Source organism: Poecilia mexicana, unplaced genomic scaffold, assembly GCF_051168715.1.
Source record: "Poecilia mexicana isolate PSO_F unplaced genomic scaffold, ASM5116871v1 scaffold_3, whole genome shotgun sequence".
Classification (NCBI taxonomy): Eukaryota; Metazoa; Chordata; class Actinopteri; order Cyprinodontiformes; family Poeciliidae; genus Poecilia; species Poecilia mexicana.
In genome coordinates this window covers 35,381,646-35,396,114 of record NW_028263372.1, presented here as the reverse complement: position 1 = coordinate 35,396,114, position 14,469 = coordinate 35,381,646, and the positions used below count along the sequence as shown (strand labels likewise).

Sequence of the window (14,469 nt, the reverse complement as noted above, 5' to 3'; positions counted from 1 at the left end):
GAAAAGGAGGGCAGGCCATATGGGTCCCATATGGGTTTGTCCGCGGGTTCCACGATGGCCCCACATGGGTTTGCCCATGTAGGGTCACAGCCCACATGGGTCCTACTTGGGCCCTATATGGTGGTGGCCCACATGGGTTTGTCCATTTAGTGCCCATGTAGGGCCCATGTGGGCTGTGGCCCTACATGGGCAAACCCATGTGGGACCCATATATCAGCCCTCCTTTCCCCCACATGGGGCCCACCTAGGCATGCTGGCTGGGCTGTGCACACAAGCTTAGCATATCATAGCACTTTAGCATTAGCTTTCATTGGTATAGTAAATAGCAGAATTGGGGGCTCGTCTGGGACTTGTTGAAAGCTGAAGTATACCAGACTGAAACAATAACCACACCAAGCCTGTTAATTTCAAACATTATATTATTTTCTCCACGTTGACTTTGAAACAACCTCATAAACCAAAGAGTAAGAAAGAGCATGCTCGGGCATGCAATGATGTCACAACATGATGATGCCACCGGGTGCGAAGTATAAAACATACAGTAGCAGAATTTGTTCTTCATATCATTCAGAAACTTGGGGACGTCTCGGTTCCCGGTGAGAGGTAAAAGCTAGCGTTTATTTTACACCGCCCTCCGCGCCCAGCCCTGCCCCGCCGAGAGGGCAGCAGCTCACAGACCGACACCAGATTGAGCAGGCTAAACAAACATGCTGGAAGGAAGTAAATAAATAAATAAATATATAATTAAAATGAATACATATAAATCTAATCCGGACCAGAGTGTGTCTGAAAATGACACGGCGTGACTGGTCCAAAAAGAGGAGGGGAGTGGCGAGGAGAGAGAGACAAAACAGTGCATGCCATTTTAGGATAAAGACGGGAGGCAGAGCTCTCCTCTAAGTCCCGCCCACATTTAGTGTTTTTTTTTTTTTTGTTTGTTTGTTTGTTTGTTTGTTTTAAATCACGGTCCGGTTAGAAATTAACATTTCAGAGGGGGAATGAATAAATACGAGGCACTCAGCATTCTCTCTGTCTTGCAAACTGCAAAAAGTAACAAAGTCGGATAATAATGACACATCGACATATATATTAGAATTAGTGGTTATAACATAACAGTCTCCAGGCTGTACAAAGGGGCTGAAACCTCCTCGGTTACTTTATTCTCTGCGTGCTGATGCGTGTGTGTGTGTCGGTGTGTGTGTGTGTGTGTGTGTTTGGAAGTATAAATCCCACCCACTTTTATCCTTTATTGTAAATTTAGGCGTGTGCTTGCGTCCGATTCGGGGAATCAAAACGCGAATGACAGATGAAATGGGGGGAGGGTGGAACCGAGTCGATTTAAAGGGATAGAAACACAGCCTCATGCAACGGCTGAAAACAAAAAGATGATGACAGAGCCCTTTAAAATGGATCTACTCTTGCAGCATAGTTTTGTACGTAGCGCATAGTGCCGATAGACTGGAGAGGGGAGGAAGGGGTTAAAGGATGGAGAGTGAGCGATGCTCTTGGCTAGCACGATCGTCATGGTAACCAGGAAACAAGGGTTGCTATATTCTGTGTAGACCGGCGCCACCTTGAGTCCGTCGGCGATGGACACCCATGCAGGTCCCGGTTATTAAAGCTGCTCTGTTGACTCAAAAAGCGTCTTCCTCCTCGTGTTTGCAAGCTCAAAACAAGCGTCTGGAAAAAACAGGGAGGAGAAAACCGAAACGGGGAGAGACCAACGATAGAAAGGCTCTGCTGCGTCCGGTCCGTCTCAGTTAGTAATATAATATACCGTAGTCATCAATAAATCTTAGATTATAACTGCATAATGTTTAAATAAAGAAGTGGATGAAAAGAATGGCTACTCCAATATTGAGTAAAATGACCAAAACCACCAGAATAGAGCTGGAGCCCTAAAAGACAAAACAAGAGAAGAAGAAACAATTAGTTCACCTTGTTACTGGGATTTAACAGAATAAATATTGTTGTTACATTTTCTAGAAACAGAAATAAGGTTTTAATTTTTTCCCAAAAATTGTTGGATGAATCTGTGATTATTTTATTATGTGATTAAATGCACAAATACGTTTGATTTGTATTCAGCATGTGTTAAAAATATTTAACATATTTAAAAATATATATTTGAATAATTTGGACCTTATGGAAAGAAGGTCGGCCATGTTGATATGAGAGAAAACTGTAGTTCTAAAGAAAATGGCTGCTTAATTAATTAACCTAAAAGTTGCAGGGCGGTGGCTCTCGAGGATTGAAATTGTAGATTATCTATAATCCACGCTGCATGTTTGGTTTTTTATTTTGAGGAAAAATCAAATATTTTCTAAAAAAAGAAAACAAGGCAGTTTCTGAGTTCAAAATGTTGAAAATTTGTGAGAAATAACTCAAATATTGAGATCAATCTTAGAAATTTTCAAGAAAAAAAAATGGAAATTTTGAAGGTTGTGAAATCGAAAACTTCAGATTTTTGGCAGAAATATATAAATCTTTTCTATCTTCAATGGTCTTAAAATGCATCTGGATAATGCAGCTAGTAAGAAATTAATTCAACAAGTGGATAATTTAGCCCATTATGGAAAGAAGGTCGGCCATCTTGATGCAATAGAAAAGTGTAGTTCTTAAGAAAATGGCTGCTGAACTAATCTAACAGCTGACAGGCGGTGGCTCTCAATAATAACCCAGCAGGTCTGGCGTTAACCTGAGGGAAGTGGACTCACTGAGTTTGATTTGAGAGCCAGATGCTCTCCTTCCTGCTCCAGAGTGATGGGCTGAGACTTTAGGGGCGGGGAGAGGGTGAGGTCCCTGTGCAGCGGCCACTCCTCCAGCTCCGGCGCCACATTCAGGTTGTCCAGCATCTGCACAGAGTCCGTGGAACCCTCCCGGACCGGCCGCAGGCCCCGCGACCGCAGCCGGTTGTTCTTGGGCGCCGGCGACTCCGGACAGTGCAGCCTCATGTCGACGGTGTAGTCGTTCATCCGCTCCTCGTCCTGCTCTGTGAGGCGGGAGTGGGCGGGGCTCCAGCGCAGCGTGCTTTCGGCCGCCCACCCCCCGCCGAGGCCGTCCAGCCGCTGGTCGATGACGGCGTGCTCCGTCAGCTTGTGGTTGGAGGGGTTGTGCTGCTTCGGATGGTGGTTGGAGTAGACATGCTCTCGGGCGTTGGCGCTGGAAGAAACGTGGTCCTTTGCGTGGTGATTGGAGGACATATAGTCCTGGGGCTTGTGATTGGAAGAAGCATGCTCAGAAGTCTTGTGATTGGATATGTTGTGTTCGAAGGCCTTGTGATTGGATAAGATGTGGACCTGCGGCTTGTAGTTGGAAGAGGCGTGCTCACAGGCCTTGTGATTGGTGGAGGAATGATCCCATGTCTTGTGATTGGACGACGAGTACTCCCTCGACTTGTGATTGGAGCTGGCATGCTTGGACGGCTTCTGGTTGGGCAGGGAGTGCTCCCACGTCCGGTAGTCCCGCGGCTTGTGATTGGACGAGGGTTTCTCCCGGGGTTTGTGATTGGGCAGAGGGGCTTGCTCGTGGCCGTTGATCTGGGTCTCCTGCTCCTCCAGGAGAGACGGCGTGGTTGAGCGGCTGCTGCCTCCCCGCTCCGCGTACGCGTCGTCGGTCCAACTGTTGGCGCCGGGCCTCGGCAGGTCCACCCCACGCCCCTCTACCAACACCTGAATTTCAGCTCCGCCCTGATCGTCCACTGCACTCTGCCGCATGAAGCAGGCGTTTCTGGGCCGGTGGACGTGCTTCTGCGGGCTGCGAGGGGGCGAGGTGGGGACGCTCAGCACGGGGCTGAGATCAGGTGTTGTTACAGGCGGCGTGGTGTCCGGAGTGCACAGCTCTGGACTGTCTGTTCCCGTGGAGATGACCTCGTGGTCTTTGTCCTTGGCGTCCTGGTGTTTGAGCGTCTGACATTCGAGCCCTAGGAGAGCAGGAGAGTGGGACCGGTGAATTAATTTGGCGAAGATCCACAGCGAAACCCACAGAGAGAAGGTGTTTGAGTGCTACTGGCATGCAGGGAAGCAAAGAGGCGATGAGCTGCAACAAAATGAACCTTATGCTACTGATATTTATAGGATCGTAACAGAAAACTGCTAAATTTCTCAAGAAATTTAAAAGAGGCCAGCCAAAGTGTCAGTAGAAATTCAGATCAATGCTAAGGTTAGCTAAAACATAGCCAGTAGCATGTGGGGTAACACCAACATGTTGACTAACATGGACTTACTCCATTCGTTATACAAGCAATATTGTGAAAGCTAAAATTAGCATCAATGCTAACAGAAGCATTTAAGCTGCAATTAGCTTAAATGGTGTCGGTAGTTTGTGGTGAAACACTTCAAACTAAATATTTAGCTTGCTTACTAAACATTTAGTTTGGAACTATATATTTATTTAGCAAGCTAAATTTGTAGCTCCATGCTAAAGATTTAGTTAGCAAGCTAACTATTTAGCTTTTTAGCTAAATATTTAGTTTGTGCCTAAATAATTTGCTTGCTAAATAAATATTTAGTTTGGAGATAATAAATATTTTGTTTTGAGCTAAATATTTACTTAGAAAGCTTAATATTTAGTTTGCTAACTAAATATCTAGTTTGGAGCTGCTAAGTATTAATTTAGAGCAAATCCTTTAGTCCAAATTATTAGTTTGAATCTATACATTTATTTAGCAAGCTGAATATTTAGCCCCAAACTAAATATTTAGTAGCTCCAACTAAATGAACAAGTTGAGTATGTAACTATAAATTTGAAATTAAAATAAAACATGATTCAACAAATTATTGATTTCACTTCTTTACCTTCTTGACTCAAATTTGCCTCAAACGGCGACTCAGCTAAGTGTTTGAACTCCACTGATTCCTGATCATCCTTTACTATTCACACACTGTGGATCCTATTTAAAGCAGTTTTCTGACATCCAGCAGTCAGAGTTATAACCAAAAATGCATTTTGCTTGAATTTAATTCCTTAAGATGTTTAGGGTGCAGCCGCACGCAGCAGGTTACTGCAGTAGTTCTGATGCATGAAGGAACCGGCGCTGGTTCCGCTGCGTCTGGTTTCTCACCGTTGCCGTAGATATGAAAGGAGGGCGAGAGCTCTTTGGCAGTTATCCGGGCCAGTCGGCACTCCTCCATCGCCTTCTGCGCCACCCTTTCAGCGGCCTCCGCCTTCCCGCGCGCGTGGCTCATCCTGACCCAGACAGGCAGACACAGGAATAGAGGTCAGCTCCTCCAGTGTCACGCTCTGTTATTGATCATCAGCTTTTTGGACCAGACGTTCTTATAACCCGTATTTTATCCGGTAATCGTACTAGCAGATTAAGACAAGGAGACAGTAAGAGGGCTGAAACAATTAATCGCTATGAATTGATTATTAAAATCGTCAACTAAATTAGTAATTGATTAATCATTAAATTAAGTACATAGAATCAATTAAAAAGCAATTTTCTGAAAGAACATATCCAGAGCAGTGATTAAACAAAATTGCACATGAACTAAATATTTAGTTTGCAAGTTAAACATTTATAACTAGACAGTTCAAAGTGCTTTACACAATAAAAACACACAATAAAATGTCTTCTATGACGTTATAAAAGCAACTCCAACCAGCCGGGTTTTTACTCTGGATTTAAAGGAGCCCAGTGTTTCGGCTGTTCTGCAGTTTTCTGGAAGTTTGTTCCAGATTTGTGGTGTATAGAAGCTGAATGCTGCTTCTCCATGTTCTGGTTCTGCTCTGCATTCAGAACCACAACCAGAAGACCTGAGGCATCTGGTTCTGCTTGATCCATACATGAATGTTTCTGTAGTTCTGGGGTATTTGGTTCCGTCTTACCGTGACATGGCGATCTCGGCCTTCTGCTTGGCGATCTCAGCGGCCTTCTCGGCAGCCTCCACCGCCCGATCCACCTTCTCCCGGATCTTGCTGGCCCTCAGTGGGATCAGGTTCTTCCGCTTCCCGCTCACCAGGATGTTCTGCTTGTACTTCCCTTCCTCCTTGGTGCCGTCGGGGAACGTGGTGCAGCCGTAGCCGTGCCGCTTGTTGGCGCCCCACTCCCCGGCGTAGTGCAGCCCGTCAGAGCGCCGGCTCACGCCCCAGCCGGCCCGCTGGTCGCTGCGCCACTCCCCGGCGTACATCTCGGTGACTGTGGCGTCCACCGGGGCGCCCTGCTCGCTCTCGCTGGCGTTGGAGTGGATGTCGGAGGCGGCCGAGCTGACCGTGCTCATCCCGGCCTCGCTGCAGAACGAGCTCTGCTTGCTCAGCTGGCTGGCCAGGGAGCTTTTGGACTCGGACCGCCGCAGCTTCAGCCCGCTCAGGATGGATTGCCGGAACCGACCCTTCCTCTTGCGCTGCCGGTCCGCTTCGCTCGGCGTCGTCAGGGCGAACCCGCCTCGGCCCACCGGGCTCCCCGCCAGCCCGGCCACCACGCCGTCCGTGGGCGTGGTGGCGACGCCGTCCTCCAGGGCGGCCGGCGGCCCGTGGCTGTGCTCGGAGCGGAGGGAGTTTATGGAAGTCCTCAGAGGGAAGAGGATGACGGCGGCCATGCCGTACGGGACGCTCTGCCGGACGCCGTAACCATGGCGCATCCCGGCCAGCCACTGACCCTGATAGGTTCCTGAGACAAAAACAAGTCAGTTTCAGGCTACAACACGTCACCATGTCTCCATTAACCATGAAATACATAGTTCCCACAAGACTTTTAATCTCACAATATTTCTGAGATTAATGTCAAAGTTTCATATTTTTTGTCAGAAATGTACCTTTGTTCTATCTACAATGGCCCTAATAAGCCGTTAAACTTTCATAAAAGCTGAAATGACAGAAGATGAAAACGTTTCCGCCTTCCTCCCCCCTCATGAGCCTCTGATCGTTTCCAGATGAGTTTCTGCTTTCATTCTCCAGGTTTTGATGTTTCTGGACAGGAAGTGGCGTTAAACTCTCAGCCTGTCAGTTAAACTCACTTCGGCTCCTGCTGATGAAGTTCGTTTTTTCAGACCCATTTCAGCGTCTGACGCCTCTTCCTTCAGGAACTGTGACTTCAGCTCCACCTGACTCAGAGCTAAAACTAATCAATCAGCCAAAAAGACTGAGATCAGAGCTGATTGGGCGATTCTTTTGATTAACTGTTTGAATATTTAGTCTGCAAAAAAACCCTTTATTTTTTAATGCTTCTTGCTCCGTAATTTACTTTTAGTTTGTTATTTTGAAGTCAACTCCCTGTAATAATTCCTTTTGTCCCTTCTGAACCCAAAACTTCATGCAAATTTCAACATTTTCATAATTTACTTTTTTTTTCCTAATAATGAGACTGAAATTGAATTGATTTGAATGAATTTGGACCAAACTTGATTCAACAGATCTGGTACATATTGGACCCGTTTTCTTTTAAAGTACGTAAAAATATTTTTTGTTTTATTTGGGAAAAATATATGTTTAGCTTCCTAACTAAACATTTAAATAACAAGTTAAACATAGAGTATGTAAGCTAAATATTTTGCTTGCTAATTAAGTATTTAGTTTGGAAATTTGACATTTATAAATGTATGAATGAAATGGCAACCAAAAGCCGAGCATTAGCGGAAAAAATGGCTCCTGGTTTTTTATCAAAGACAAAAGAGAATTGGAGATAAATTTTTTCATTTATCTCAAAAATTTTCTAAAAAAGATGGATTTTTTTCAAAATAGAAAACTTTTGGTTTTTGGAAATTTTCTGAGTTTCAAAAGTTTCAAATTTTCAACTTCTGGAACTTAGAAATTTCCTTGTTTTTTGTTGAAAGTTTCTCAGATTAAGTTTTTTGGCAGACATTTTTAACTTTTCAAACTCTAATTTCCTCTTTTTCTAGAAACATTTTGGGGGGAGACTTACTGCGCTTTCATTTTCTATCTACAATGGCTCCAACACGCTGTCTCAGTCTACCGGAATATGAGGCGGGAAAACATACAAATAGTTTTTAAGTGCCGCTGCTTTAAAAGTTGTTTTGTTTTTAAATCTGCAGCTGGGGTGAAAACCGGCGTAATTTAATCTCAATCTGATTGAGATCAACGAGGCGCAGCCTCTGCCCCGTCCGGCATGCATTACAACCCCCAGACGTCTGGAGACAAAAACGAAACAAAACGCAGGAGAGGGCCAATCAGGGAGCAGCGGCGTCTCCGGTGACACGCTGACCCGCTGTCTCCTCGTTACCATGGCGACCTCGCATCGCAGGGCGCAGGGACAGGAGGGACAGGAGGGACAGGAGCGATGATGTGCTGTGAAACGTTTAAACCAGAGGGATGAAACAGAATGTTATCCTGTTTTTATTGTTTTCTGATAATCTGAGACGTTTTCTTTTGCTTTTCTCGGCATTTTTAATCTCTTATCGCATCATTTTGTTTCCTTCTTGGTATTTTCATTACCGTACTTTGCATTTTTGGTGGGTTTTATAGTCGTTTCAACATTTTTTTCTCATTTTATTTAACAATTTTAAGAAGTAATTTTGCATATTTTTGTGCTGCGTTCGAAAAAAGTAGAAGTCAGAGGTGAATTTCAGAAGTTTTCTTACACTATCGAGTACAAAAACAAACACAACGAACTGAATAACTAAAGCACAGATGCACCGATCACACTTTTTATATCCAATGTCATTTTTTCTCACTTGCCATTTCTGATTGTGGCTGTTTCCATTTTGATTTTCTTCTCAAAATAAAACATAAAATGTGCTGCATGTTGTTTAATTGAGGTTAACATTTTGATTCCAACAGAAAATGAAGGAATTACACAGGTAATACTATTTAAGCGTCATGAATCAAATATTTATCTGATTTTTACTGAATGTTAAAAGAAAACAAAATCAGGAGAGCTTAGGTTTTAGGCATTTAATGTAAATGAGGGAAATGCTCAACATTCCTCATCTTATTTAGTTTTTAGATTTCGTGTTGGAGTTACTACTTCATTATATTAAATTACGACTTTATTCTGGAAATATTACAACTTTAAACTCATTATTTAGAACAACGGTTTTCAAAGTGGGGAGCAGGGGCCATTCATGGACCTTGGACTGAGTGTGTGTGGCCTCAACCAATCACAATTCAAGAATGAATTAAATCAACTAGAAAAAACTAAACTTTAAAAGTAAAACCTACTTACAAAGATGTTAGCTGCAATACAAAGTGGCCATCTTTTCCAAAATTTCTGGTTTTGTTCTGTTGTCATGGCAACTAGCGCCACATCTATTGACTAATACTCTAATGTACAACTTGCTGCACCCAAATCTAATTTTAATTGCTAAAAGCAGCAGGACTGACCTGGATTTTGTTTTTATCTCTGAGAATAAGCAAAAATATTTCATTGTTTTCTTCAATGGAGCTCAAAATAATGAGCATTCCTTTCATTTAAAGGGATAGGATTATGTAAAATCAACTTTTTGAGCTTTGCATCATGTTTTAACGTTATTCGCTCATCAAAACTTACCTGGAGCGTTGCTTTAATTCTGTCATACATGTTCAGAAGTCCTTTAATCTCCATGGCAACCATTCAGCTGTACAAAACACCTGAGTGCAAAAATCATTTGAAGTTTTGGCTCTGCGATTCCATTCCTACAAAATTATTTGTTTAGTTACAATAGTTTATGCTTAATTTATTATTGAGTAGTTAATACATTAAATCACATTATATCACATCACATTTGGTTTTTGGCCTGCAAGAACCAGAACTCGGAGTCCCACAAGCCCAGGACCCGCATTCCTGAAGGTTTGGACTGAATTTCAGGAGTTTTCTGTATATTTCTACGGCAGAACGTTGGTCTGGTTAAAAAAATGTTTCAACACTCTGAAAGTGGAGCGACTTGCTTACTCTGCTGCTGCTGCTGCTGTAACACATCTCCAAAGAAGGCTACATAAATAACATGTAGGTCACTTCCACATGCACTGAATTCATATGATTCCGGGGTTTTTGTTGTGTCACAATCCTTAATTTTATTTCATCTTTTTTTTTAATGGTACAAAAAAAGGAAGATAGATATCAGTCCAGAAAACTTGACTGATAAAAATATGTTAATATTTTCATATTCAAGTTTCAAAGTGATTAAAATAATAGTTTGGAATGGGTCAAAACTGGAAAGCCAGTTTCAGCCAGAATAAGTCTGATGGGTGCATCTCAACTTCACTTGTTTTTTAATATGGAAAAACAATTAAATTGGTAAAAAAAAAAATTGATCTGGTCATAAAAGCAAAATTTTTATTGGCCCATTGCAAATATGTTAATATTTTCTCCTTAAGGGTCTCAGTCCTTAATAAAACAAACCAGAGTCGGTCAAAACTAGAATTGACTTTAAAATCCCTGATTGGTGCAAATTTGTTAAAGGGGCAGTATTCTGTATTTTCCAGGCATATAGTGCCACTTTATAGCACAATCAAGTATCTATGTTTCAGTTGTTATAAAAATGCTGAATACATCAAATTTGACTTACAACAAAATTTGAATTTGTATATTCACACCTTTGAAATCTGGTCTTTAAAAACTCCTTCAGGAAGTCATCCCAACATGGCTCCTCCATTAACCTTTAACAACATTTTTACCTGTGTTGCTCTGAGACGTAGCTTCTGTAATGAGCTCTGCAGCTCCACCAGGTGTTTGCTAGTTGCTGCTGGCTAGTCTGAAGGAGCTGAGTGGGGGAGGAGTTAAGTCTCGAAGGCGGGGCTAAGTCCACCCAGGCGTTTTGCACAGCTAATGGTTGCCATGGTGATTAAAGACTTTCTCAAACATGCATGAAAGAATCAAGGCAATGCTCCAGGTATGTTTGAAATGAGGAAATGACATTAAAACTAAAAAAGGTAATTTGACATAAAACTGCCTCTTTAATATTTTCTCGCTTCCCTAAAACAACAAACCGGAATCGGTCAAACCTGGAAACTGAAGCCTCTTCTATCCTCTGTGACCCCATACATCGTCCCACAGGTGCAACCCTTACCTCCGTCGGAGTATGTCTCCGTGCCGTAGCCGTCCTGCAGCCCGTTGCTCCACGTCCCCTCGTAGCGGGCCCCGCTGGCCGTGCTCTCCAGCTGTCCGTAGCGACCCTTGAAGCCCTGGGTCCACTCCCCCCTGTACTCCCAACGGCCCTTGCTCTCCACGCCGATGCCGTGCCGCTTGCCCTGTGCCCAGGTGCCCTGGTAGTTGTTCCCGCTGGGCCAGGTGTAGACGCCCAGCACTTCGAAGCCGTGGCTCCAGGCGCCGGCATACTCGCCCTGACCCTGGGGCCCCGTGCAAACCCCCCGGCCGTGGGCCTTGCCCTGCTCCCACCCCCCGCAGTACGACCCCCCATCATCAAAGTCAAACCTGCCTCCAGTGGACATGCATGAAACAGGTTTAGGCAAAAACGTAGAACGTGAGGAAAAGCTGGAGCGACTGCTTCAGTCAGAGGGAATTTGCAAAGAGGTGTGGATCAGACAGCAGGAGCCTCAAGAACTGGCCTTCTTGAGGCTCAGGATGTAAAAGCGGTTTCAGGGTGTTTAGTCCACTTTAATCCAGTTGTAGAAGGTTCACTTTGTGGAGGTGTGAATGCCTAAGTGGACCAAGAAAGGGGAGAGAAAAAAAAACTAGTCCGCCTACAAACTTTGGTCTAGGTTCAGTTATGTGAATTCTAGTCCGCCTAAAAAATTCTGTTTAAATGAACTTTAGTCCACCGTAAAAACTTCGGTCTTGCTTCAGTCTAGATCGCCTAAAAACCTAGATCTCAGTTCGGTTGAAGTGAACTCTGGTGCTGATCGAATGCATATGTGAATGCCAAGCAGACCGGAGACCTGAAGTGAACTATAGCGCGGAGCATTCTGGGTAAATACAACCAAAACAAACGCGTTAGCCTAGCGCTAGCCAGAGAAATGGCTCCTGGGTATAGGCTAAAGGCAAAAGAGAAATCCTTTAACCACTAAAATCTGACGAAACTCCATTGTTGTTTACATTTCCTGTAGAAGGAAGTTGCGCTCAGCTTCTTCTTCGGGTCGTTTCCCTCAGTGATTCTTGGTGCGGCGCCCCCACCGGCGAGGAGGGGAACAGGTTGCTCAGCCTGAAAACGAACCGCAGCCGCTGAAAAATATTAGAAATGTTCCAGTTTTGGTCCCGAACCGAGCCGAGCCTACCGGACTATCAGGTGTGGAAACACCCAGGACTCGGCGGAGAGATGAAGGCTCCCTGCATGCCTCTTCCTCCTCCTCTTCCTCCTCCTCCTCTTCTTCCTCCTCCACCTTCCTGCTCCTCCAGACAAGCGAGGCCTATAGGCGTTCAAACCGAGCCACCTCACTCCGACATTAGAGCATCTTCACCTCCCTGCCGCACCGAGCCGGATGCGGGGCCAGGATGCGGGATGCGGGATGCGGGAGCGCCATTAAACTCACCGACACGCACACACAGCAACACAGTGGCCTCAGAGACTCTCATCCATCACAAACAGACTCATCCTAATCTCTCGGATGGTGAGGATGAGGATGCAGGTGCGGCGGCTCTTCCTCCTCCTCCTCTTCCTCCTCTTCTTCCTTCTCTTCTTCGTGTTTCCCAAAAATCCTGAATGTTGTTGTAAAATCCCAGCTAGCTCCCGCTGGTTTGAAGGCCTTTCTGTCGCTGGCTCTGTAAAATCTGCTCATTACAGGACTGTTCCACCCCAGCCGATACCCCTCCCCCACCAACACACACACACCAACACACACACCGACACACACTCCTCCTGGTGGCTCTTAAAGAGATAGAGACAGAGGGATGGTGCAAATAGCTGCATGTACGGAGCTCGCTGCTCTTTTCCTTTGGGGATACAGGCTGCTTCTCCTAATTATCCAGCCTCATTTCACTCCTCCTCCTCTTCCTCCTCTTCATCCCAGCCCGCAAATCTGGTCACTCAGCAATCTGTTTTCCTGATAACTGGAGTTTGGTCACGACCGAGAATTAGGTCCAGGTTTACAAAAACAATTAAATTACGAGAATAAAATAATGAAATTACCAGAATAAAGTCGTAATAATATGAGGATAAAGTACTATTATGAGAATTACAGTTATAATATTATGATACTCATAATGTATTCTCAATTATTCTCGTACAACTACCAAAACTAGTCATAAAGTTACCAGAAAAAATATAAGTAACATGAGAACATCCATCCATTTTCTGTATACCCTGAACGGCTGCTGGTGCCTTTCCAGCTAATGTTCCTGGAGAGGCGGGGTCACCTGGACAGGTAGCCAGTCTGTCGCAGGGCAATACAGAGACACACAACCATGCACACACACTCACACCTAGGGACAATTTGGAGAAACCAATTAACCTGACAGTCATGTGAGTACCCAGAGAGAGCCCACCATGCACAGGGAGAACATAAGAACATGACCGGGGCTGGGAATCAAACCCAGGACTTTCTTGCTGCAAGGCAACAGCTCTACCAACTGCACCACTGTGCAGCAACAGTGAGAATAAAGTAAGAAACTTTATGAGAATAAAGTAAGAAAATGACCATAATAAAGTCTATGGAGAGCCATTTATTTATTTAATTTTTGCTGAAATGGCTCTCCATAGAATGGCTCTCGGATAAAGTCATAATATTTAGAAAATAAAGTGGTAAAAGTATCAGAATAAAGTTGTAATTAGAGAATAAAATTACAATTTTTATTACCAGAATAAAGCCGAAGTAATAAAAAAGTCATAATATTATAAGAATAAAATCGTAAAATCACCCGAATAAAGTTGTAGCAAATACATCAGCATTAGAATATTATCATTTTGATAATAATACATTATCATTAACCTGGCGTTAAAAGATTATTTTCTTACTAATAAAACCAAAGTATAACTTTACAATATACTCTTCTCGTTTTACCTCAGTTTTTGAGTGCTCATAATTTTACAATTTTATTCTCATCATTTAATTTAACACTCCGTTGTAGTTTCACTCATTGATCCTTTTTCTTTTTCTGTTCGCCACCTTATTGAAAAAAAATCTGTTTTGATCAGTTGGATGATTTGTTGAGCCGTGAAGAGTGAAAAATAAAGATAACGATGCAAAGTGAGGGAGTCCAGCCTCAGCTGAGCTGCTAATGAGCTTCAGGTGTAGAAAATTAAAACAAACAAACCTCCAGAAACAGGAGAGAGGTTAAAACAGCGTTACTTTTTTTTATTTAAAAGGCTAAATGAATAACGGCAATGACGTCACTTCCTTTGCATCACGAGGAGTTTGATTTCTCACTGAATTTTAATTTTGTCTTTTAGCAGCAGCTGCAGTAAAACCGAGACAAGTTTATGATAAAAAAATCTGCTGCTACCACCGCTAAATGTGTCAGGAAGGTTTATGATTAAAGGTGAAACCTTTCATCACCTTACAGCTTCGTCACCTGTTCAGGTGTTTCATCTGTTCCCGTCTGCGTTTAAACAACCGGCAGACTAAACTGAAACAAGCTGATTTTGTTTTTAATGAAGTTATTCCGTTCAATAAATAAGTCACAAATATTTATATGATAAT

The 14,469-nt window shown here is 43.5% G+C and overlaps 1 protein-coding gene across 1 annotated transcript; it reads right to left on the bottom strand.

Annotated features, from left to right (window-relative positions):
• Positions 1-401: 401 nt before the first annotated feature.
• Positions 402-12,612, bottom strand: jph3a (junctophilin 3a). Its single transcript, XM_014975488.2, has 5 exons — positions 10,944-12,612; positions 5,830-6,610; positions 5,063-5,187; positions 2,718-3,922; positions 402-1,898 (listed from the first exon to the last, which is right to left on the bottom strand). The coding sequence occupies exons 1-5, from the start codon at positions 11,323-11,325 to the stop codon at positions 1,818-1,820; spliced, it is 2,574 nt and encodes an 857-aa protein (XP_014830974.2). The 5' UTR covers positions 11,326-12,612; the 3' UTR covers positions 402-1,817.
• Between the last annotated feature and the right edge of the window lie 1,857 nt (positions 12,613-14,469).